This window comes from Eutrigla gurnardus (genome assembly GCF_963514095.1).
Source record: "Eutrigla gurnardus genome assembly, chromosome: 14".
Lineage (NCBI taxonomy): Eukaryota > Metazoa > Chordata > Actinopteri > Perciformes > Triglidae > Eutrigla > Eutrigla gurnardus.
This window is the reverse complement of record NC_139937.1, coordinates 13,716,354-13,742,306: the sequence shown is the minus strand read 5'-3', so window position 1 is coordinate 13,742,306 and position 25,953 is coordinate 13,716,354. Positions and strand designations below refer to the sequence as shown.

The following is a 25,953-nucleotide window of genomic DNA, read 5'->3' as shown; positions in this document are numbered from 1 at the left end:
GGAGCAGGATGCATATTTCATAAGCAGATCATGAGCACAACATGACAAGTGACAGAGACCGTTACTGCAGGTATACGCGGCACAAGGCTCTTTATAGGTGTCGATGCACTTCACTGTTACACCATCACAGCACCTTTTCTACTGATGACACACTTGGTGACTGCATTCCTCAGATCTGACCCCAGACCCGTTTCCTAAAGACACAGCTCCCCCCTCGTTAAGCTGGAGCATTGATGGGATTTGAAGGACAACATTAAGTGGATAGACAGTCCGTCTCATTAGGGCTGTAAGTAAATCAGCACTGGTGGTTTTAACTATACGTGATTCATGAGTGTCGGCCTCACGTAACTATAGATTTTGGGTGTTCTCCACTCTCTAAAAAAACTGTGACGGCCCGTAGGATATTTGATAGAAACTCACCCTTCTTCACGCTGGATATTTTCATGACATGGATTTAATGTGCAGTTTGATGGCCACAAGTAATCTTTAATTTGTCATTGCATTTGAATAAAAAACACAAAAAACCTGCAGATAAAAAAGTGTTTCAGGTGTAAGCATGTCTGTTAGATCGTCTCACATTGACAATCAACTTCCCTCTCAGAGAGGCTGGTTCACGGAGAGACGATAGGACATCCAAAAGACAGACTCCCGAGGGACCGGTCATGTGTACAGCCAGGACGACACTTTAACGGCAAGCCTTTCAACAGCGTGGCCATTTGTAAAGAACACCTTTCTGTAGTAGTTGTGGAACAGTAAGTCATTTAAAGCATACTGAAACATTTACACCATCTCTTTTAATCAACTGTAGCACATTTTGTGAACTTCATTCATGAAAAAGATTATATCTAATGAAACCAAAAGGAAAGCATTTTGTATTTACCAGGTCACGTGACATTGGATCAATTTAATCAGTTCTTCTTTAAATATGTGATGGAAAATGCAAACTTGCTCAAAGCGAAATGAGTGATAAATCACCTAAAAACAAGACCAAAAGAGAAGTGTGTGCAACTGCACAGTCTTTGCCAGTCTGAGTCCTTGTACTTCGAACTGTGCAGAGGTGGTCATCTGTCCGTCCCACAACTCCACAAACTTGTTTCCTCCCCGTTCTTAAGTGAAAGCAGTCGGAACATGTCCCATGGGTGTGACCTTGGGCTCCACCTCATCTCTGGGTGGCGACCTCTTCTCTTCTCCGGCTCTGCCTATTTGACCACAGTCACGACGTGCTTCTCCTTCTCAGTAACCACAGGAACACTTCCTGGCTTGCTGTGCTTGCGGACATTTCTCTCCCTGGAAAACAAAAGGAGGAGAAAGCTGTGAACGACTCAATCGGCTTGTGAGAATATTCTGGACTGGGGTGGAGAGAGAGAGAGATGAGCAAACAGAGCAGAGGAGGGTGGAAAACACTGAATGAGACTGATGACCAAACACCTACGTCATCGACTACACCGATGTACCCTGAAAATAATGCATTAAGCACGGATAGTAAATCATTCACAGTGCAAACACTGTCTAACGTGTGTCTGACGTGTCACAATACCGCCAGTAATTAAAAAAAAGAAAAGAAAAAAAAAAAAACAGCAGCAGACTGAGCGGTGAATCACTGTACAGCAGGGCAAACTGGGACAATCAATCCACCATACAAGCTGTAAATGAGTATGTAAGGGCTATTGAGTCCATGTCATAGGGACAGACCCATCAGTGAGATTTTCCATTAGGCGGGTGGGACTGCACAGGTCAGACCTAGCCTGGCAGCAGCCCAAGTCACCATCCCCTCTACGTGCGACACACCGCTCCTATAGATAAAGGAGCTAGCTCGAGCTGGCTTCAAAATAAAAAAAAGGAAAAGATAATGCACACATACTTCCTACGGCGAGCCTCTTTCATGATCCTCAGCTCCTTGGTCTGGTGGTAGATGTTCTTGGGTAGGTGTCGGTGGTGAGAGATGCGTCTGATCTGCGGGTGGTGCTGGAACTTCTCCTTCAGCTTCTGACTGTAGTTGGCGGCCGCCCTCTCTCTGGGGCCCAGCTGTGTGAACACGAGGAGAGTTGGTCAGAGACAACCGAATAGAGTAAGCCTTCTACTAAAGATCAGAACAGGCAACAGAGAATTAATCTGGCTAACTCTGCATTTCTGAAACTCCCTCTGGAAATCAGTGAGTCAGTGGCCTTCTTACGGTTAGTAACAGTTGCAATTATACCTATAAAATTGTGAACGTGAATTGTGAAATTTATAGCATCTTGCGAGAACCGTCATCTGAGGCGTTTTCCTGAATGCCTCGACTCCGGTAATGATTATATCTGCTGTCGATTATGGCCGTGGAGTTTGCTGCTGGCACAAGACACCGTTTGCATTCAGCTCAGGTGGCGTTTTATTAATCACCGACAGTTACGGTATGCCGCCTTACATCATAAAATGTTGGCCACTACAGTAGCAGCAGCAACTTCCGCCCGACAGCGTGCTCATTCAAAACGGAATCAATGTCTGTTAAAAAGTGAAGACACCAGCGCAACGGCCTCCCTCCCTCTCCCGTCTCTCATAAAAACCACCGGCGACTCGGACTCCTCTTGGCTCAGGCTGCCCTCCTCAAAAGGCTTTCATTCTAATTAAAAGCAATGATTTGTCTCAGATTTGCTGGAGAAGAGATGTTAGATGCTGATCCTGTTGGACTAAACTGATTCCCCTGGATACACACCTGGATGGTTTGGATGAGCTCAACAAAGATGGATGTGAGATCTTGTCCAAACAGTGACAAGGCTACAACATGTGATAACAAAACAAGAAGTACACAGTCCACTGCAGAGATGCATAAAACTCCAACCAGTGGTAAGCATCTTTTTTTTTTTTTTTCCAAGAGAGTGTATGAAAGCGCATCGAGAGCTTAAAGTTGAAAGTCTGAACTTCAGAGAAACGCTGGTGACGTCACTGAAGAACATGGAGAAGAAGCTTGTTTTAGCCGAGTCTGTCAGACAGACACCATGATAACAAAGACCAAAAATTGGGTTATTTTTCATTTTTCATTGGCTCGAAATAAAATATCTGGAGGGATGGAGTTGCAGAAGAATACCACACCGGGATCTCCAACGAACTGACCTGTTTTTAAGCAACGTTCCCTGCGCCAACTATGTAACTACGATGTTATCCACATAGCATCCATACACCAGAGCATGTCGCCCCCAGCAGACCTTTACAAGCATCATCCCCATGTTTTCCACAGACCAGATATTATTCCACTGGTGTTTTTGACAACTATGTCATGGCAGGTGTAATGCTGAGGACCCAAGGAATCGCAGTGTCGAGTGTGAAGCCGTTTGTATGAGCACTTTTCAAAGACAGCTGCAAGCATTTAGCCCGTTACTGAAAGGACAGGCACAGAACTAAGAGAGACCTAAAAATAATACCACATTTGGAATAATCCACAATTATACTTGAATTCTGTGCCAAGATCCCTTTCATCAAACTGTAAACGGCTAAATATAGATCAAGAGTGACACCCCTTCATTTGATCAATGGAGCAGAAACGCTAAACTCAAATCACATCAATGTCAATCAATACAAGTTTTTCAAAATGATTCAGTTGGCTCTCCAAACTTAAATCAATTCGCTCCGATTTGTTTTCAAAATGGGTAAAATGTATTTCCTCTACTCTGGAAACCTTAACTCGTCACAACCCCTTTGATTTAAGATGTTCTCGCTCTAAAATACAAAAAGGGTCTGATTTACACTGGACTCGAGTCAAAAGCCACAGCGTTCAAAGGTATGAGAGAAAACTAAATAGTGGTGTGCAGCAGGTGATAGAGAAGTCCAGATCCCGACACAGACTAATCCTTGATTCAGCATTTCTTGATAATTAAAGACCCCTTCAGTACAACTTGATTGTTAATGCTTCATTATGTTCAGAGTGGCCCGCTTTAAGTGATTGGCCGATTTAAACTGCTGATAGGAGCAGCCCTTGTCTGATCTCTTTAAGTGCAAAGCTTGCGAATAAATCTTCTCCTACACAGTGACAGTAAAACAAGTGCCAAAAGCGGGCCAATTTTCCACTCTGAAGCTGCATTAAGAGAATAAGCAAGGGGGAATGCGATTAGGAATGAAAGATGGCCGTTGGAGATGTCACATGAGATGGCATTCATCTTTATTATTCAGCCGCAACTGGGATTTGGGGCATTGGGACACTTCCCAGCATTTTATAGGAGCTATTTGACAGTCGAGCATATCATAACATTAAGGTCATCATTTCTGATAAGATAATTATCTGAATACAACACAAGTGGTACTCATTAAAAACCTATTATTAAAAGATATTTGTCTAGAAATAAAATCTTTTAGCTCAATCTTTTTTTTACTTCTACCTGCCACAAGAGCAACTGTGCCAATTGGTACATTGTACTTATTGAGAGTGATTCTACCCTAAGTCAGCATCCATCAGGGCATTTGGCAACAGTAGCGCAGTTGCTGCTGGCATACTCGCCCGCTCTTACCCTGCTGAAGTGGGCCCTGGGCCATAGCTGTGTCCAAGAATGCAGCTAACTCATAAAACAAGATTGGCTAATACAGTGGAGGGAGATACGGCATCCACTGCGGCTGACAGCTGAGGAAAATACAGCTGCTGATTGCTACACAGACATCACACATTACAAGCAGAAGCAGCAAGCTGGCCTTAAATATGAGATTGATTGAAGCTGGAAATTTAAGTGAAAGCAGGATAGAGAGAAGACGAGGCAGGACTCACCACGCCGAGTTTCTCAGCTGCGTTGGCTTTCCACAGGCGGATGTTCATTTCGTCAGAACCGCTAAGGATGTATTTGTTGTCGGACGACCACTTTATGCAGATGACATGCTGCATACGTTTGGTGTGGTAGACTTCCCTAAATAAATACAAATACAATTAATACACTGCCTTCACTAGCTGTTGGAAAAACAAGCAATTATACAGGATCAAGTGTTGCAATCGACAGCATTATCAACCTAAATACCACTTAATGACTCAAAGTGTAAACTTAAGCTGCGACCCAAACAACATGCTCTGATCATTAATATCTAAAGAATAAAGGCCCAACAAACAAAACTACTTATACCAGTATATTACAGAAAATGCATATACTGCGTACTAAACTGTGGCTCAAAACGTACAAGGCACATGACACTGGTCATTGTTTTAACTGGTGTTTATGGTCATACTAACCTGCTGTGGCCACCTTCCTTGGGGAAGATGCGGATGGTTTTGTCAAAACTGGCAGATACAAACTCCTTCCCAGTCGGAGAATAGTCAACATCCAGCACTGCAGAGACGTGGTCCATGTGAACTGTGACTGGTCGGTCCAGATACCTCATGTCATATGTGTAGAGACTGACGTGACAAGGAAACTAAAATTAGTCAAATTGCATTTTAGTGGAAAGTACATCAGTACAGTAATAATGGGACCACACATTAATCACCCATCTGGAGAATGTAAACAGGACACCTCATTAAGTGGCAACACGAATCATGTTAAATCACTGCAACTCACTTGTAGTCCTCATTTGCACATGTGAAGTAATAGGCTTCCATAGGGTTCCAGCATAATGTGTTGCTTCTCATCGTCATTATAACCTATAGAAGAAAATTAAAACACACCATAGATGTAAATCATATTCTGTTGAACGGGGAGAGAGAATGAAGAACTTCCTGCACAAAACTGAATGCTAGACGCTACCTTTTTTAGTGGTGCCGATTCTCTCATGTCATACAGTACTATACTTCTGTCAGAGGCACAGCTTGCAAGAAGTTCAGTCTGCGGAGAGATATACACCGTTGACTTTGATATGTTTGCACATGGAACAATTATAAAGTGTTCTTCACTCAGTTACAGGAGGAGGCCCTCCTGAGTGTGGCGGGTATACGGTGTCTTGCCTCCACAGGGTTGAAGTGGACAGAGTTGAAGCTGTCTACGCCCCAAGTGAAAGAGCGGATTGGGCTGCTCCTCTGCTCGTCCCATATGTCCACCTGCTGGCCACATGTTGCAAACACAGACTCCTTCTGGTGATGGTCTAGTCCTGTGAATACTGTCTGCAAGGGACAAAAAAATCATTTTTACAAAATGTTATATTTTACTGAACTGGTATGTGTCCCGGTTCTATTATTCTTATGCAAACACAACTATCTTTGATAAATAATACTATAGCAAACTGTAGTCAACTGATCACACCTTGCCAAGAATAGTGTTGAGAGGCTCCTCTTCCACTCCGTAACCCGGTGCCTCCATTTTCCATTGCTTAATTGTTTTGTCATCACCAACCTGTTACAGTCACAGAACAGCAGCTACATTAGAAAAAAATAATAATCCTGAAAACTCTCCACAGATGTTGGGGGGGTGCAGCCGTCACCGTAAAGAAGGATGTTCCACAATGGCGGACAACTATTCCACGGACGAAACCTTCATGTGCTTGGAGAGTGCGGACGCATTCACGTTTGGTCAGATTCCACAATTTCACCTATGGATCAAATAAAAACAATGTGTAAGTGAATAACACTAGATGGATGGATGGATAGATAGATTTATTTGCTGGATAGTTACCTCCCCATCGCAGGAGCCAGAGAGCAGGGTGGAGAGGCTCTTGGTGTGCTTGGCCATGCAGTTCACCCCATCTCTGTGTCCGTCCAGAGAGGCCAAGAAAGGCTTGGCAAACACCCTCTCCAGCTTAGTAGCATTCAGAGCCCGGGTATACTCTCTGCTCACTTCAAACGGATGGAGTGCTGGGTCATAGTTTCTGGGAACTAACAACAGAGAAGAGTCACTCCTTAGTGAGCTGTAAGGACATTTTACTTAAATAAATTATTATTATTTTTTAAATATTTCAGCCATTCATAGTAAAAGGACAATAAATCACCTGGAGTAAAAAAAGCAACAGAAAAACAACACATTGTATTTTATAGAATATTACGCATGGCTTATGAATATACAGTGGATTTCATTTTTAGCATCGTTTCGGGGCTAACCTCCGTTGAAAAATGCAGGTATGACTTAGTAACATTTCAGACAGATGTTAAATTTACATTTGATCCGCTTTACACGTCTCATATGACCGACTGGACCTGCACACATGCTGCAGTCTAATTCACAATTTCCATGCTGGTGTTGTTGTTGTAGCTGATAACGTTAGTTACACGTACATTGAAATGCATTACATTTACCTTTTTTCAACACGAAGCTTACAGGGAATTACAGTTTCTCCAAAGTTAATTCGTATCGTCTTTTTTGGGCCACGGTGTACAGATTTGTAAAATGGCATAACGTAAGTTCGAGTCGCCTTATGTACAAGAATGCTGAAAAACTAGCTAGCATTACCACTAGCATCAGAGTTAAAATTGTATCACTTACCACGTTGAATATCTAGCTTGGTCTCCCGGACGTAATCATCCGGGTTCCTCGAGAGGACTTTAACTTTCATTTGGTAGAGGAATTAAAATGGAAACACACTTTAAAAATGCCGTTAGGTTCAACTTAAAACAAGCAAAATATTAGCTGGATCCGGCCATGTGTTAATGAAGAAGAAGATTCGTCTGACCGCGTTGCATTGTGGGATGTCCGGTCCTCCGGTGTTACGTTTGAAAACAGCTATCAAGTTGCAAAGAAACACCGGAAATAAAACGATTTGGTCTTCAAAGTAACGTAGGGGGTCAGTGTGTTTGAAACATTTATATAGACTTTAACTAATCAGAAAGGCTCTCGACTATGCCGCAAGTTTACTCTAACTCTGACCCTTACTTTTGAGTATGTTGTACTCTATTGTTGAACTCAAACTTTATCGTTCGTCGAACCCGGTTTTACTCTGAAGGATGTAACCGGAAGCACTGCTCTTAATTCCGAGAGCTTAGCGGGCACTGAATACTAACAGCAAGGTCGTAGTGGCACCGCTGCTACGCATTTCGGATAAGATTACCTCAGCCATGGGGTGTCACCGCATGTCAAAAACGTGGCTCAGGTGCTTAATGCAATGAGAATGAGGACGTTATACGGATTAAGTACCAGCAGTGTCATAGAGTTAGTACTTCTGAGTGCTACAGAGTGAGATTGTTGTGTCAACGTTACGTTGTGGAGTGCTCAGCTAGCTTAATTAACGTTACCGGTAAACATGGGTTCCGCTCCTAATCACGCTACCGTTAAAGTCACAGAGACATTGTCCACCAAACCGGTCCCTGCGGTCTCAGTAGGCGGACATGTCCGGCAGGTCTTCAACCATGTTAAGATAGAAAACCTGGTAGCAGGGCTTAGTGGAGGAGTGGTGTCCACAGTGGTGCTACACCCTCTGGATCTGGTCAAAATCAGGTTTGCAGGTACGGTATGACGTTATGCTTAAATAACTGATGGTTTTCTCATGTAATAATGTCATCCAAGTAATTTGCAATACTATATTAGTTTACTTGGGTCAGCCAGATAGGAGCTGTATGAAGCAGGAACGCATGGTTTATTTACCCTTGATTGAAACTTAATGTGCAGGTTTCTGGTTAGAAATCTGTTATTTTAAAAATGCTTAATAACTTGTTGGTATCCTATGTTCAAACTCAGATGTTACCTAACAAACGTCTTTGTTGTCCTTTGGATACAGTTAGTGATGGATTGGAGTTGAGGCCTAAGTACAGTGGCATACTACACTGTATGAAGAGTGTTTGGCAGCAGGAGGGACTCCGAGGACTCTACCAAGGAGTGACACCCAATGTTTGGGGTGCTGGAGCATCGTGGGGTCTCTACTTCTTTTTGTAAGTAAGCTACAAAACTTTTACCATTTCTGCATCCAGATACTTTTTCAGCAATTGTTTTGACATTTAAAAAAAATGTAACGCATCTTATTTCCCCCACTAATCTTCCCCTACAGCTACAACGCGATCAAAGGCTACATGAAGGAGGGCCGGCAAACTGAACTGAGTGCCACAGAACACCTGGTGTCTGCGGCCGAAGCAGGTCAGTCCTGTGTACATCTGAACACTGCTGACATGAAGTCAACAAGAGTGGCCAGATAATACTGCTCCGAGCTGACCCGAGGCAGATTGCAAATTAGTAAACAAACACTTCACTTTAGCTTCAAAGGGTCACATGAATCTGCGTCCTGCTGACCAAATAATAACAAGGTGTTCGAAAGGGTAGAGATGATGCAACCGTGCATGCCGTCTCCCGGAGTAAAGAGAAGTCAGTCTTATCCCAAAAGTTGAGGTCAGGACGTGATATGACAGTTGGCTGTGGTTATTAAACAAAGAATGTTTGAGTCTGTATGCCATTCAAATTGTGCCCAGATGTTATTTAGTAATGTTATGTAAAAGTGTTAAAACAGAGTTAAAGATGCTTTCGAACAGCTGACGTTTTTCAACAGTATGGTTGCCCAAAATCTGCATTTTGACTTGCAACCACATATAGTAAAAAAAGAAAAGAAAAAGAAGAAGAAGCAATGTTTGAAGGAATCGTTGTGTGTAAACAATCATGCATATCTAACCTCCCTACTTGTCCTCACCCTAGGCATCCTGACGCTCACCCTAACCAACCCCATCTGGGTGACCAAGACCCGGCTGGTGCTCCAGTACGATACCGACCCCACCAATAAACAGTACAGAGGGATGCTGGATGCTCTGGTCAAGATCTACCGCTATGAGGGGCTGCCAGGACTATACAAGGTTAAACATCAGTGTACCTTTTGTACTTTCATGTAATATAGTAATACACAAGATGCTTATTTTACATGACAGGTAGGCTGTTTTCTGGCGGAATTATGGGGTTAAACCACCACACCAGTTGTCCTTTAAGCTACCAGGCTGACATGAGGGTTTGTGTTGCTGCATTAATCACCACTAGAGGGCACCAGCAGCCCATATGAGCTGTGGTAGAGAACTTACAAGCCTTGAATAATGGTAATAACAGCCAGAATTGTTAAACTTAACGGGAATTCTTTTGTTCTGGTGGGATAATTGCCTCCAAATTACTATAACAAAATATTTTTAATAGGCACGGAGCTACAGATAGAATGTAGTGGGCTTTTATAGATTATGCATACCATTGGTTTATTTGTGTCATGAAAGATCGACTTACACCGTATGTACTTGTCGAAGGGTTATGTTCCTGGTCTGTTCGGCACATCGCATGGAGCACTGCAGTTCATGGCCTACGAAGAGCTGAAGAGAGACTACAACAAATACAAGAAAGTGCCTTCAGACGCGAAGCTGGTGAGTCATTAACCCCACGAGCCACAAACTTTCTGCCAAGATCCTTTATGTTTTTAATGAATGTCAGGCACAAAGCTTGTAACTGTTTCAGTTTAATAAGACGGAGCCCACAGTGGATAACCAACAGTTTAAAAAGTGACTCATCAGTTTTTCCTTCTCTCTCTCTCTCCATCTGTTTATCCAAACAGAATGCATTGGAGTACATCACAATGGCAGCGTTATCCAAAATATTCGCCGTGGCCACAACATACCCGTATCAGGTGGTGCGAGCTCGCCTACAAGACCAGCACAATAAGTACAACGGAGTTATTGATGTCGTCGGACGGACATGGAGGTACGGTACCGATCCACTCCCATAGGGGACAAACATGCCATCTGTGTCTAAATTTGGCTGTCCAATCTGAGTACCGGTCATTTTCCCACCTCTTCTCTGCAGGAATGAAGGTGCCGTTGGTTTCTACAAAGGAATCATCCCCAACTTGATCCGTGTCACTCCAGCCTGCTGCATCACCTTTGTCGTTTATGAGAATGTCTCTCGCTACCTTCTGGGACAAAATCAGTGAGGCTTAAAAAGCACAGCGTGGACCGCTGCAGACAGTCTGAGCTCACACTGACACTCTGGTGCCATTCAGAGACGCGGAGACGAAACGAACCGGACTCGAACCAAACCTCAGCACACTGTACATGGAAACGTACCGTGTGAGAAGCATTCGTTTTGCACTGGAAAAGTCGCAAAACTGAGCAACAGAATCAACGGAGCACTTTGACTTTGGGGAAAAGTACTTTGCTTTACATGTCAGTGTTTTTTATCAGAGGAGGTTGATAAAGATTTCATCGTAGTTTTGTTTACGTTTTATACTGTTTCTGGTAGCAGAAAGAGATACAGGCTGAAATATGAAAAGATGATAATTAACGGCAAATTGGAGATCTTCTCAGGGTTCCGGTTTCATTTTTGCATGTAATATTAAGTTTTGTCTGTTTTTTTAAATTATTTCTTTTTGTAAACGGAAGGCAGCAACAAATATTACCCCAATTTGTTTGTTTCGTGGCAACAAATTGGAACCGCATTGCTTAATAACATTTTATTATAAAATCCAAACTGCTTTATCTGCATTGTCATGTTTGATATATATATAAATACATTGAATGTATTATTTTGTAGTACATTGAATTAAGAGCAGGGGTCCTCAACAAGTAGTAAGTCATACATTTTGAGTTACATTCTTTAAAAAAAACGATGACTTTATTAACAGTAATGACATATCCATCACATGAGTACATAGTTTAAATATTGTCAATGTCTCGTCACAATGTCTGTTAAATGGTTACCGTATACTAACGGCAGCACCCATGAGCAGAAAAGCTACAGTACAAAGTTTATTTCCGGTAGACAGAATGACACAGTATTCTTGTTTATAGGCCAGCCATCGAGTATAGTATTTAAACCAAATTATAAAAAAAACATTCAAGTTCCCATCAGAGTTGCTGTGACGCCTCAGCAGACGTTCGGAGGGCTGGATAACATACTATCACACTACCAGGACTGGTCCCTCCCTTTTACATGTATTGTACTTATTTGGGCAGTTCCTCGATGATGATCCTGGATACTGAATTCCAGCCTGTAGATGCGTCACCTCTGGGATAGTCGGCACAGGTCCCCACCCACACGGCCACGTCCACCAGGCCTGCTTTGACCCCCTCGCACAGCCCTTCAACTGGAGAGGAGGAGAAGAGACGGTATGAATGAGTTTCAGGGAACACAACCTGGAACAGCTAGCGTAACTCTGTCCCAAGGTATGAAATACATATTTTAATGAAAACGGGTGTTATCAACGGTAGCTTGGAGCAATACATTCCTGAAGGCGACCAGCAAAAACTTGAGGAAGTCAGTCCAGGTTAGGAAGTAGTCCCTGGACAACCGCAACTTTTACACTTAGGTTTTTAAAAGGACTAGATATAATAATAACACCTTTTGTGAGCTTTAGATGTGCTATTTCTAGTCCTTGTGCTAAGCTAAGCTAACTGGCTCCAGTTAAAGCTCATCCATCTAACGCTCGTATTTCCCCAAAATGTTGAACTGTTGCTTATGCTTGAAGAATTCAAAAGCATCCTGTTGGTTAAGGTTTATTGCACAACGAAGGCCCAGACGTGAGCGGTACCTGAGGACGTCCTGTGGATGTTGATGGTCGAGTTGAGCTCAGGACTTCCTTGGTCTAAGTAGATGATGGACTCCACGGGTAGAGGCCCGGTGCACTCTGCTCCGTTGAAGGTGAAGTACCACCGCTGGCAGCATGCGTTCTTGCACTTGAGTCTGAGGGACCCACTGAAGAGGACTCTGAGGGCGCTGTCTGAACGCAGCTTGGTGAACGTACAGTCCTGCAACACAGCACCGGGGGGCATTACACCACTTTTACGCACCAACATTTCTGTGAATTTGTAATACGTCCCTCAGAAACATGTCATTGGCTGTATCATCATACTTACAGCTATTTTACCCAGGTCGATCCCATAATTCAGAGAGTTCCAGGCACACTGCTTGTAGTTGGGCCTCCAGGACTCCTCGAAGATCTCGTTGATGCACTCGCCTTTCTCGCCTTTGAGTCCGTCGCGACCAGGGATGCCCGGCGTCCCCGGGATGCCGTTGGTTCCGGGGTTACCCTCTCTGCCGGCGGTACCTGCTGGCCCCTGCAGGCAACTGCCATACTGGGAAGGGGGAAAAGAAAATAGCGATGGACAATGAAAAGGAGGCATGCAAACCACACCAGAGGAAGGTTCACTGCTATCTAACTTTCTTTTTTCTCCCTGGGGGATAAGTCCCTGTTTGGGCTTCATGCTCTGTAGACACCTAAATGCCATCATTCATCCAACCATCACACACAAGCAGCCAGACTATACCCCATTAACCAGTCCTATAAACAAATACACTGCCATTGGGGCTGGAGTACAAAAATAGATGACGTGATTCCGAAACCAAGGCAAAGCATGAGAACCAGCAACCGTGAGGCCTGCGAAGCAAGTGAATGACAGACGCGTTAATGAGGAACTGAAGGCTTAGCGACGGCTTAAATTAGTAGGTGTTTGGCCACAAGGCTATTGGTGTGATTCACTGTCAAGCTGAATCCCCTGCTATGTTTAAACAGATGCCGAGTCTTACTTCAGCTGACTCAAACACACACACAGACAGGGAGACGGGGGGGGGGGGGGAAGCTTGCCAAAACAGCCCACATACCACATACAGAGATAGACACAATGAAGATCCAAGAAGCTTTGCGTGATATGTTCTTCAAAGAGGCTTTCTGACCAACAGATTACAGTGTGTAGGTCAGCTCTGGAGTTGGCTTTTCATTTTTTTAGTGTATACTCGTGGCTTCAGACGTAAAGTGACACGTAGAAGAGTGTCCTCGCCCTTAAGCAAACACTGAGGCCAAAAGGATTTTTGTTGGGGTCATCGCTGCCCTTTTGCTTAGCATGCAGCTGTGGAGCAGTCACAGAGGCACATGGCTAAAAGGCATTAGGGGAGGAAAAAAAGAGAGGACAAGGACTCCATTTTCATCATCTCATCTCAACTTGAGTCCCTGAGGTGAAGTAGTCTATTTCAGACGCCGGAAATCTGGAAAACGTCAAGATATAGGAAGGGTTACAATATTGTAAGGACAGCTGCTGTGAAAAAAATGCATGCTCGCGTCTGTTTTGGCCATTAAGTGACTATGCCAGAGCAACCTGGAGACGTGAGGTCTGACATCATCTTTATGGGGAAATTGGGAAGTCTGTGATGAAACCAAATGGATTGTGGTTTTGGTGTGCATGCGCCTGTAATCGACCTGGAATTTGTCCTCAAAGAAAATGGGCCTTAATGGCTAATAGACGGCAGACTGTTGGAAACAGAGTCCCTTTTGGTTGATATTCAGCGAGGAATTCAGAATTTTTATTAAGGGTTGGTTTTTTGGGAGACATTTCAAAGCGCACTAATGAATGGAGCCTCTGTCCACTCTGCTTCACAGCTGACTTTCATATTAGCTCCCAGTCTGATGTTTCTGTAGTGGTGCTGCCTGCCTGCCTGCACAAATTACACTCCAGCTCGACTAAATATTAGTAGCATACAGTCCGTTACTGTAACTGAAGCATAAAGGCTGCATTTGCTGCAAGAAAGTGCTGAGGAATCAGTAGCATTTCATGCATTAGTCAACACACCGAAGAGCTCCTTGAGCATGCACAGCGGGGATCGGACGCTTGACTTTGAGACTTTCATGGAAAAATAAGGAAAAAGAATATAGGATTTTTTTGTTTTTTATGATTACCATGTCGTTCAAAGAAGCTGTTCTTCCTTCTCCAGAGTGTCTAGTGCAGTTGGGCTTTTCTGCATCATTTCCAGTGCACTAGATACAGATGGTAACATGAGGTGCTATTCATTATATCCTTCTGCTGTGGTCTCAATTTTGCGGCACATGGCTTTGGAGGAAAATGAGCGACTGCTGGAGTTCATCTGGTTCTCAAAGTGGGGTGTGGGGACTTCTAGGGGTCCCCAGCTGGGGGTCCACGCAGAGTCCAAGCAAAAATAAACACTAGTTCCCAAGAGACTGAAGAGAGAGATGTGTGTCCACTTTGTTGCTTCACTCTCCCCCTACAGCAGGGAGGTTTTACACCATTTCAGACAAAGATGGTCTAAGATTGCTGCTGGTGTGAGTTTTATTTTTGGAATATTGTCAGATAAACACATGTCTCAGTCTTAAAACATTAGTCAGGATTCCCCCCCAAGACCAAAACCCCCTTTAAACTGGCAACACAGCCAGATAGATAACAAAGAGACAGACAGTATGAGCCAGACCCCAACTTCCTGTGGGGATTTTTTTTTCTTTCTGTCCACTCAGTCTGCTGGAGAGCAGCCAGAGCTGGAATAAGGGAGAACCAGCTGACCACACACAAGCTATAAAACAGCATTTTGTCATCTGCTGCACACACCAGGTAGTTTTGGAGACCACACTCATTACATTGTAATGAGTCATTACTTTTTTTTGTCACTGTAAGCAAACATGTGGCAGCAGATTACTTTTTTTTCTTTTTTGAGAAAAAGCATTTTATGAATTTAACGTGATTTATAGTACTCCGATGTTAATAACTGCTTTCAAAATAAAACCACGAGTGAAAACGTGTCCAAAACGCACAAATCTACTTTATGAAATCACTATTTAGCGACCGCACGGTTCTCTTCTCTTACCTTGTCGGCCTCAGGATCCTTTCGGTATCCTCTATTTCTCACCTTTTCCACGCCATAAAGAGGTAAAGCCAAGCAGACGAGAAGCAGCAGGCGAGCAACGAGAGGCGGCATCATGTACGAGGGGCGGCCGTGTGCGCGGAGAGATGTGTGGAGACGCTTGGATTTGGGCTCCAGATGGGTTTTATTCCAGAGGAGGGCAGGACGAGAAGGAAGGAGCCAGTCAACGAGCAGAAACGTCCTCTAAGGGAAAAAAACACACACCACAACATCAGTCTGATATTCACAGGGGCTGTATGAGCCTGCCAGCGTGCACAATATTCAGTTATACCATGTTTTACTCTTATTGGACAAGTTTGTGTGTTTGTGCAGATCGAAGTAAAAATTCATCACAACACACGTTTTATTCAGTTATATTTATTAAAATAACATAGGATCGATACAAAATTCAGCTGACAAGATAGGCTTCATAAAAAAACAACAGTAAAAACGGCTCAAGAAAGTTGAATACAGCATTTGATAGACTACAGTATGGCAGCCCATGTCCACATGGCAGAATAAGAAGAGCAGGCAGACTCCCTTTTAATTAGTGTTGTTGGAAATCCCGGATATAAAAAGGAATAGAACCTCAGTGGAAGAATCAATCCTGTACACAGCAAGAAGCTCTGGAAGGAGAATGGTCCATGACCATGTGTTATAAATAACCTGGGAACAAAGACCCCAACCCCTCTCTGGTTTCTGTTCATGACTCATCATACCCAATCATTGTGCTTCTAATGACAAATAGTGCAAAGCCTGTTTGAATTGTTTCCTCAATCTGATCTAAATCACACGAATGTAGAACCGGACCAAGGTCCCAGGTGTAGCGCAACACGTGCACAACATCTGTGGATTCTTTCGAGTCCTTTGAAGGCGAGGAGCTGCTCAAAGCAAGGCATGTTCTTGTAGAAAACTATAAAGCTATATTTGATCCAAATTCACAGGACGTAACTTAAAAAGACACGCCTGCACGATACCCGTTTGTGGCAACCGGACACAAACAATGAGAGTACAGACTTTGAAAATCACAAATAAAACATTGTCTTAAAAACAACTACATATGCGTTTATGAGTATGTGTTCTATCAAAAGAGTAATGAAGTAGCACAGTGTGCTTTAGAGGCAAAGCATCTTTCTAGGAAGAACAACACATTTAAAAAAAAAAGAGTCTTTACCACAGGAAGACTTTTCTTAAGTTGAATGTTTGGCAACATCATGACCTGTCTTGACATACATCTCAGTGTAGCGACTAGTCCAGTGAAAAAGACTACATTTCTAAAAAATAGAATATTTACATAAATATTGCATTTGTTTTTCTAGTATGCATTTTAAGGCATCGAGCTACACATCTATAAAAACAGTAGACCTAATGTTTTTAATGCATGCTATCAAAAGTTGTATCACAGCTGTGCTACGTCAACATTCAGGTTTATAGTAAATGGCCAAAAGCTCAGTAAAGCTGAAAGACACAGCCAGAGTAAATAATCAAACCCATTTGAAGTCTGTTAAAACCCAGATTCTGGTGCAGACATACCACGTTTAAAGCACTCGAGGCATGTTACATTCACCGACTACAATCATAAAGAGATGCATGACCAACAGCCAATTAAGTGGGACTGTTGAGTGGATTCACAGATGGATGGGTGGATGCACAGAGACATTTGGGGAGAGGTCAGATGTCTCAGCAGGTGCTGTCCTTTGTATCCTTGCTCTCCTCGGGCACCTGGTGTGCCAGCTTTTGGGCGGAGTCCTGGATGCTGCTGTGTGATCGGTTTAAAGCCGGATGCTGCTGTCCGCTGGAGACGTGCCTGACCTCTGGCAGCTTGCTCCTCGGAGTCATCCTAAAGCAGCCAGGACACATGAGATGAAGCTCCATATAACACAATAAAACAGAGGAATAAACTGTCGAAACAGAGCTGAGATGAAACAGAAATCCACTGTTTGAACACGTAAAACACTGAAAGTAGTGAAAGTCTTACATCTGCATCTTTCATAAACAATTCTAGTGAAGGTGTTTCACATCTGGATCACTTACCTCCCATCTTGGACTCGGTGTACGCTCTCTGAGCAGCTGCTGATCTTACAGGAGCTCCCCCCTTTGCTACGCCTCTCCCCCCCGTCCCTCTCCCCCCTCCTAGAGCTTCGGTTGGAGGTGCCCCGGTCCAGGTTCTCCCTGGCTGACGCCTCAGACAGAGAACCACGCATGCGGTGCTCGTGATTGCCCATCACCGAGGTTCCTTGATTGCTTGTGGCGGCGGCGGAGGAGGCATTGGTGGGCGTGGCGCCGGTGCTCGTGCCCATGGACTTGGAGATGACCTTGAGCTTGTGGGAGCTCGGCTTGTAGTGCTTCTTCTTGTGCTGGACGCGGCTATTGTGCTTGAGGAAGAACTCGCAGGACTCCTGGAGCACCCGGCGGCTCTCGGTGATAGGACTGTGGGTCAGAGGATATGAGAGTATATAGTTGGGAAACTACATGTTTATTTCTCTTGGAAACTGAATCTGAACATGGAACAGGAAAAGAGACACAGTCTTACTCTCTCTTGCGGGTCCTGTTGAAGAAGTAGGCCCACTCGGAGCAGGTTTTCTTACTGCTGACCCAGAACACTGCAGATATTCCAACCACCAGCGTCATTAAATATTTCACCAGAAACAGGGAGAGGTCAGGGCGGTTGTGCTCTGTCGTCTGGAACAAAGAATCATAAACAAACCATAATACGATCCTTGTGATTTGGTGTGTTAACCAAGAAAAACTATTTTCGACTTGAGACAAAATCAAGCACTTGAACATTTAGGCCCAGATACTGATATTTAAAAAAGGAGCTGAGCTAGTTTTTTTCTTTTTCTTTTCTTCTTAGTTGTTTCCCCTTCATCTCATGATCATTGTCACACATTGTCATTCCATTTTTGGAGTAAAAGTAGTTTCTAAATAGACAGCCATTTTAAAATTAAAATAGATGTTGGGGGATATTTATGGAGAAATGATGGGTCAGAAGGAAGCTCAGAAATGCTTTTAAAATGAGTTGTATCAGCTATACTCTCAGTGAAGTGGTCTCCTGGTGGCCGTGAGGACAAAACAAAAACACAAGTAATTTTCTCACTTCTGCCACTTTGGATTTAATCCAATAAACAATCAAAACGTTCACAACCGTACAGCCCCCGATTAGTGGCACAGTAAACTCATTATAGGCCAGTACATGATCAGTTTATAAGAGTTAATTGACTTTCTGTCTGTTAGTAGTTTTTTTTATTAATAACTAATGACTGTAAATTGATTGTATGAACCCAGTAGTAGAGGTGAAATGTTGATCCCTATTTGTCTGGATCATGTGGCTGGGTATTAAACAACGCACCTTTAAAGCTTGCAAACTATTGGAGGCCTTTTGAGCCTTTATTAGTAATTTGCATATTTTGATCGTACATTAGCTTAGTGCCTTCAATCACCTGCATCAACCAAATAAGTCAGTGCTACCCACCTTGTAGGAGCAGGGGATGCTGTACTCTTGACAGCGGTCGTTGATCCAGGTATTCTCCCAGGTGCTGCGGTGACTCTGTTCGTAGGTGTAGCAGGCTAACAGGGTGACCAACGGGACCAGGTAGAGGCAGCTGAACACGCCGATGCGGATCATGAACTTCTTCAGCTTCTCTTGGTTGCGCTCGTCGTGCTGGATGACCTGTCGGACGTGGTTGAGAGAAACGATGCCGGCCAGGATGAGGAAGAGTCCCACTATGACGCCCACGCACAGAGGAGCCAGGACAAAGTAGCGCAGGGCGTCCAGGTCGTAGAGCCCCACAAAGCAAACGCCGCTGATGTTGTCCCCTTCGACCTTGTTCAGAGCCAGCAGCATGACGGTCAGTGCCCCGGGGATGCCCCAAGCAGCAGAGTGGAACCACACCTAAACACGGAGGACACATGGATCAATATTTCCAACATCTTCCAACATTGTTCTGACTGCTAATAGCTTCAACTTGCTCATTTTACATTTCTTTACTGTACTCTCATACATTTTTAAAAGCCTTACCGCTTTCTTTTCAATGGCTTCACAGCTCCACTTGGGTCCAGCTGCCAGAAACCAGGTGATGGTGAGTATGACCCACCAGACGATTCCGGCGATGGAGAAGAAGTAGAGCAGCATAAAAAGCAGAGTGCAGCCTTTACTCTGAGAGCCCAGCACCACCGTATCCACACTGGCATGATGAGGCGCTTTGGCACAAGCTGCGTTGTTCCCCAGCAGGAAACCGATGAAGTATATGAGCGACACAAAGCTGTAGCAGACGGCGTAGAAGATTATGGGGCGCTCTGGGTAGCGGAAACGTTTCACGTCGATGAGGAAAGTGAGGAAGGTGAAGAGCGTGGCGCCCAAACAGATGATGGAGCACACGCCAATGAAGTTCTTTGCAAATTCAATGTCGTGGGGTTTGAAGTACATGTTGGAGCAAGGCGGAGCACAGTCCTGGGCACCCAAGAAAGATGACCCATGGCCCGGTTTGGTCTTCAGCTGCAGCGGGCACCAGAAGCCAAGGTCCCTCTTAGCTGATGAGGAGCTCATTGGGGTGGTTGCAGGAGGCGTTGAACCCCAGTTCTGAGAGTTACATGTGTCTAATCTGGTTGTAACAAACAAAAAACATCCTTAATTTCGACCGATCAAGAAACGGTAGTGTTGGTCTTTTGGATTTTCTGTATTTTAATTTTTTTTTACCTGTCACACTGCAGCTCAGGAGGCCAGGTGATTCCAAATATTCGGATATTCTCCTCGCAGTCAGAGAGAACCGCCTCACATTGCTCTCTGCATGGACGGATCACCTTGTTCTCCTCGGTGCATTCTGGGATAAAGGCCTGGCACAGGAAGTGGTGAACATCTGGAGAGCATTGCAAGTTTGCCAGGGGCATGAAGGGCTGGAGAAAGAGGAAAAACAACTTTTTCAATATGAGCGGTTGTGATCCATGCTTGAAGCTGATCTGATCGCGCATGAACTCGCTAAGTGTGTTCTAAGCGAGTAAAGATACACACCCTGTGGGTTTAAGCACATTTCATCACACAAAAAATTAAACATATTTCAGATCAGAACATTGTTTTGGACTGAATGTGATGGTTGCAAAAAACAGAGTAGCAAAAAACATTCAATACAATAATATTTCTTGTTTTCTGTTTTCTTGATTTTCTCTTTTCTCATGGAAACTGGATCAGATTACCTCTTGAATATAAAATGGGAGAAAATAAATCAGACTTTGTTTGACCTGGTTATAACAGAAGTACTCGAAGATCTGCAGTGATCTATAGCGCCACACAAAGAGGCCCATTCACTGGCTGGGAACCATATTCTTCCGTTTCAACGAGGGAGGGGGTAAAGGTGGCAGGAAATGACTGTACGGACGTTTGGAAACACGACGACAGGCCAGGAAGGCTGGAATGCACAGAGTTGTTGATAATTAGGCTGCTGCTGAGCCACAGTATACGTGGATCTACACAAAATGTGTGGATTCACCAGTGGATTACACAGCTTAACCTGACGATTAACTTGATCACAAGTCCAGATCATGGCCACGCTGTTCTGACCATCAACCGTTATCAGACCAACACACATGGACAGGGATTCTGTCGGTCTATACTGCTAATATTTACACACAAGACACACACATACACTCCTACACAGTCCACTATTCAATATTTCCTCTCCTGTTATTTTCCCCTGACATCCAGTCTGGCAGCAGGCCCGTGTCTCTGAGGCCTGGTCTTGCCCCCTCTGACAGTAAGCCTCCTTGTTTCTCTCCTGTGGAGGTCCTGGACTCCTTTTCAACGAGCTCCCCATTGCTCAACAATCTGACCTTTATTTGCTTTATGGCAGAGTTACTGTAAAAACTGCCCTCATTTCAGAAACCTCCAACCAGGATCAGCAGTACAAGTAGAACTGATTTGCTCTTAAAGGCAAAATCCTCTGTGGATAAATTCATAGCAAAGTACATCAAGGCTTAAATGATTAGGAAAAAAAACACTTTTCAAACTTTCACTCGAACTTTTAAGACCCGAGTGTTCCCTGTCAGAGCATGTCGATAAGTCTTTTGATTCTCTTTGTATTCACAAAACAGTTTTCTATTTCAAAAGCTGGCAAACACCGGTGGAATCCGGGAGCAAGGGCAGAAAAAGGTTAACACTCCTCCGGAAAATCCTACTGATAGGCGTCAGGGCTTTGTGATAAATCGCTAGCCTGCGTTCAAAGAGAGCTATGTATAGTATGTAATGTTGAATGTGGGCCAAGGGGTGTAAGCATGTCACCTGGGAGACATGGCTGTAGAGGTAAGATCGTGAACAGGGGGGGGGAAATGAGTGAGTGATTAACAGGGAGAATACTCATTGTGGTATGCAGGGAAGGCTTTGTGTGAGAGACTGGGTGTGTCCCTCCCCTTCCTCCAGAAATCAAAGGCCCCTCACAACAAAGTCGATGAAGTTGCCCGTGGCCAAGGTTGCTGTGAAATAAGAAGCCTTTACCTTTGCCAGATGCCACACAAAAGCCTCCTTCAACAGATCAGTGTTCACGCTCAACGCTCTGACACCAAATGTGTGTAACTGAACCCTGAACTGTAAGGAATGCCAGGACACTGGATGCATCTACGACAGAAACCGAGCTCACAGCTGAGGAGAGACATGACAGCACTGGGTGTAAAAGACAGTAAAGGCAAATTCTCCTCATGTTTTGTGTACGAAAACAAAATAAGTTCAAATCTTTCAGGACATATTTATGGAAACAGTGTCTGAACTTCAACCCTCTGGGTGGCCGTTTCCCATGGCAACTGTTGCCTGAAATTTGACTACCCCCGTTGCTAGGAGACTGTCAACTTTTGTCGTGAATTACTGACTGGAGCAAATCATAGCCCCAACAGCCTACAGACGATGACATAAAACATCCCCCTTTTTCAAGAAGCACACACAGCATTGGTTGTGTCTTGTAAGCTCACACTGTGTGGGTCCCTTGCCAATTCGTATCACGTAATATAGAGTAATGTAAAGTAATGTATAGTAATGTATTGAGTATTGAAGGTGAAGCGACGGCTAACAACACTGGTCCCTGTACTGTAGAGCTGCTTAACTGTCTGTGTGGCCGTTGGAATTGAAGCAATATTACAAACTCATTTTAGTACCCAATCCCACAGATATCACTTATTTGTATTTGGTTTCATATTTAGTTAGACTTGTGATCTGTCCGAACCATAGTCTGTTTATAAGAAGTGGATGTAGTAATCATGATGTCACTAATTGGTTTGTGGATTGCGGTTTTGAAGCCTTGAGTTCGGCATTTTGGTTATAGCCATTTTGGACTTTTGCATCCAGTAAACGGAAGTGACCATATTTGGACTGTGGAGGAGCGACAGGTGGATCTGCTTAACTCAAGCGGCAAAGTGGCAACCTTATTGCATCTGGCTTCTGGTGCAAAGCTTTAAATTAAGTTAGCTTCAGAAATTTGTAAATAGTATTTTTTTTAAAACCCATTAGTTATGACGACTGATAATTCAAAGCGCGTGTGCAGATGCAGATATGATATTCACAACAATACAATACAACACAGCTTATTCACTCAATAGTGCTCTTTAACAACCAGGTATGATTTGTGGACAAACTGTGACTGGTGTATTATTCTGTGTTCTTGTTGATGACTGTAACAGAATGCTAATTACAGTTCAATCAATATGCGCTTCTGAAGGCTGATGGACCCGACATTTATAAACTGGAGCCACTAACAGCACTGATAACACAAATTATTATAGCAATTATTTAGAGATGATATTCATTGTCGTTATGTGACTCAAATAATTATTTTATTACAGGCAGGTGTTTCTAATACAGGCCAATATAATTACAACTCTCCAGAGAAACCTAGACTAATGTGATTCTTCAAAATGTGGGTCAGCAGCTGTGAAAACCCTTAACATGAAGTTTGCCCCTCTAAGCATTTTAATTTCATTCATTTTACACTTCGCACTTTGGGACCTCCGCCATAATTTGGAATAAAATGCTGTGCCTTTAACAATCATAACCAAACTAATGAAATTTGTTTCAAATTGTAAAATATACACTTTTTATGTGTTTTTTTCAGAGTACTGTTTGATAAATAAACGGACACAAATTGTATTGGCAGTAAACAAAGCTTGATACAGTGTGTCAACAAACATGTAATATTAGGAGGACTCACCTCCATATTACTGGCTGCGATATCTTGGTCGTAGTGGTCCATCATGTTGGGAAAGAAAGTCATGTTGTAGGGCAACCCCAAGCACCGATGCACTTTGATGGGCTCGCAGGTAAAAAGGCTGTGGGCACTGCAGGTTCCCACCCATATCAGAGCCAGGCACGCCCACAGTGGTCCTGGCACCGGCATCGCCACCACTGATTGGGAGTGTGTGTGTGAGAGAGTGTCTTTTCTTTCCTTTTTTTCAGGTAAACTACAACAGGTATTTCTTTGGCTCAGTGGGAGGGATATCTCGGCCCAATTGTTGCTGCCCCTGGCTCACACCGTCATCGACATTTCACTTCTCCTGGGGTCATCTCAGTGGAGCCGATGGGCGTAGCAGCAGGTGAAACTTTCTCATCATTGGTCAGCATGCGCCTCTGGGTCACAGACAGGAATCCCACATCCTTGAAAATAAAGTATTTATACTTGAGAGGCTCATTTCAGACCACAAGTTCAACCCAAAGACTTTAATTCATTTTTTTGTAAGTGGTTATTCCTCTATCGACTACACAATTACAGAGCAGCGACAGACTGAAGCTCTCTCATCAAAGCAGTCAATCACACCCTCTCATTGTGCTATCATCTAAAAGGGTCAAATTAAAGTTAGCAAATTAACATTCAGCACTGCCGCCTCACAGCGAGAGAGTCCCGGGTGCGAATCCCGGGTCGGGTTCGGTTTCCTCCTGTGTGGAGTTTGCATGTTCTCCCCCTGTATGCATAGATTTTTATACTGGGTGGGGAATGCTAAAGAGCCGGGATGATTCAGTAGATGAGTCTCAGCTTGTTCTCTCACTCTTGAAAGCCTGACAGAATATAATACATTTCTATTGAATACAAAAGCAAAGTCTAAGTAGCTTTAGGTTTTCAAAGGAAGGTTTAGTATTGGATATCAGGTCTGGTTATATACTGTATACTACCTACATGTATTATATATTTTATATATATATATATATATGATGGTATTTTAAGAATAAAGAGATTAAACCTGTACTAAATGTGGGTGTTTTTATTTTTTATTATTATCAGTGGTGGCAGGAGTTTATCTTATATCACCACATCATTGTTTATATGGTAAGAAACCACCTTCAACAATCCTCATAATGCAGCTTGTAGGCATGTCATTTCCTAGAGCTGCACTGAAGTAACAGATGAATCAGGGTAAATCAGTTTGGTGGGTTATTAGCAGAAACTTTTCGGTTAGCATATTAGCACTGATTAAAGAGACAATAAAAGGTAGCAAAGCACACACTTGACACGGTCCGCCAACAATGTAACAAACACACATGTACAAAAACAATGAGCTCAACAACACATAAACAGGACTCGGCATATCCCCGGAGCTCACTACTTGTAAGAGTATGCCAGTCTGACGCGGACAGGAAAGACGTTTTCCCGTAAATTAGACGCCAAAGGCGGTGAGTGAGTACAGTAAACATCCCTGCCTGGGTCGCTGCCATGGGACGGGGGCCGAAAACAACTTCGGTACAACAAAGTAAAAAGGAAAATACTGTGAGTGTAAAAAAACAAAACACAGTGTCTTACCTAACTGCCGGGGAGTTCGTGTAAGAGCCGACTACATGGGTGCTCGTTGGAGCATTTCTGTGGGGGATTTTGGGAGCGTATTTCCTGCGACAAGCTCCAGCACAGTCCCTCTGTCTTTTCTTGTCCGGCTGCCGTGAAGTTAAGCTGCCTTCATGCACGCTCGGAAATATCGGTATTCCTTTTTAACCGATGTAGCACTTACTGTAATAAATTCGTTTGTATGACGTTAGCGTTATATGTACATCGTGTGATATTCGAATACATACATGACAAGAAAAACAATGAGATAAAAACAACATAATATTAGCCCTTATCTCAATGCTGGTGCACTTGAACACACCAACAGCAGCAGAGCGGGGGGGTTACGGGAGCACATGAACGCTGCATGTGAGCAGATGGGGAGATGAAGGATGGGACAATCAATGCAAGACCCAATGTCAGGGAAACAAACGGCAAGGTTTTTTTTTTATTGAAATATGTGAAAATAAAACATAGTATTAGTTTGATTGCAGGTTTTGTTTAAGAAAGTCAATATGTTTTTATTTTAAACTCATGTTAACCCATGTCAACAGGAGGTGCTGTCGCTTTTTTTATGGAAATATGATTAGTTGGGGAGACACACACACACACACACACACACACACACACACACACACACACACACACACACACACACACACACACACACACTATTCGACATAAGTGGAGCTGCATAGTGTTCATTGACTTGAGTATTTATCATTTGCTAG

At 43.6% G+C, this 25,953-nt stretch overlaps 4 protein-coding genes across 7 annotated transcripts; 1 reads left to right on the top strand and 3 right to left on the bottom strand.

The window, feature by feature from the left end:
- Positions 1-509: 509 nt before the first annotated feature.
- Positions 510-7,534, bottom strand: dcaf13 (ddb1 and cul4 associated factor 13). Its single transcript, XM_084027882.1, has 11 exons — positions 7,359-7,534; positions 6,555-6,754; positions 6,364-6,471; positions 6,186-6,275; positions 5,891-6,046; positions 5,694-5,771; positions 5,508-5,590; positions 5,183-5,347; positions 4,730-4,865; positions 1,862-2,025; positions 510-1,287 (listed from the first exon to the last, which is right to left on the bottom strand). The coding sequence occupies exons 1-11, from the start codon at positions 7,426-7,428 to the stop codon at positions 1,200-1,202; spliced, it is 1,338 nt and encodes a 445-aa protein (XP_083884008.1). The 5' UTR covers positions 7,429-7,534; the 3' UTR covers positions 510-1,199.
- Positions 7,535-7,867: 333 nt separating this feature from the next.
- On the top strand, positions 7,868-11,219 carry LOC311025083 (solute carrier family 25 member 32-like). Its single transcript, XM_084027790.1, has 7 exons — positions 7,868-8,314; positions 8,587-8,737; positions 8,854-8,939; positions 9,489-9,643; positions 10,076-10,189; positions 10,378-10,523; positions 10,626-11,219. The coding sequence occupies exons 1-7, from the start codon at positions 8,113-8,115 to the stop codon at positions 10,750-10,752; spliced, it is 981 nt and encodes a 326-aa protein (XP_083883916.1). The 5' UTR covers positions 7,868-8,112; the 3' UTR covers positions 10,753-11,219.
- A 297-nt stretch (positions 11,220-11,516) lies between these two features.
- On the bottom strand, positions 11,517-15,577 carry LOC311025084 (collagen triple helix repeat-containing protein 1-like). Of its 4 annotated transcripts, none has more exons than XM_084027791.1 (5): positions 15,405-15,551; positions 14,488-14,565; positions 12,674-12,892; positions 12,349-12,565; positions 11,517-11,904 (listed from the first exon to the last, which is right to left on the bottom strand). In XM_084027791.1, the coding sequence occupies exons 1-5, from the start codon at positions 15,516-15,518 to the stop codon at positions 11,762-11,764; spliced, it is 771 nt and encodes a 256-aa protein (XP_083883917.1). In that variant the 5' UTR covers positions 15,519-15,551; the 3' UTR covers positions 11,517-11,761. The 4 variants fall into 4 exon arrangements, with proteins under 4 accessions (XP_083883917.1, XP_083883918.1, XP_083883920.1 ...); XM_084027792.1 differs by having other exon boundaries at positions 11,521-11,904; positions 15,447-15,530; XM_084027794.1 differs by lacking the exon at positions 14,488-14,565 and having other exon boundaries at positions 11,536-11,904; positions 15,447-15,577.
- A 225-nt stretch (positions 15,578-15,802) lies between these two features.
- On the bottom strand, positions 15,803-25,354 carry fzd6 (frizzled class receptor 6). The gene is made up of 8 exons (XM_084026491.1): positions 25,205-25,354; positions 23,624-24,066; positions 20,137-20,333; positions 19,459-20,041; positions 18,913-19,332; positions 17,974-18,122; positions 17,475-17,870; positions 15,803-17,280 (listed from the first exon to the last, which is right to left on the bottom strand). The coding sequence occupies exons 2-8, from the start codon at positions 23,807-23,809 to the stop codon at positions 17,121-17,123; spliced, it is 2,091 nt and encodes a 696-aa protein (XP_083882617.1). The 5' UTR covers positions 23,810-24,066; positions 25,205-25,354; the 3' UTR covers positions 15,803-17,120.
- Positions 25,355-25,953: the final 599 nt, after the last annotated feature.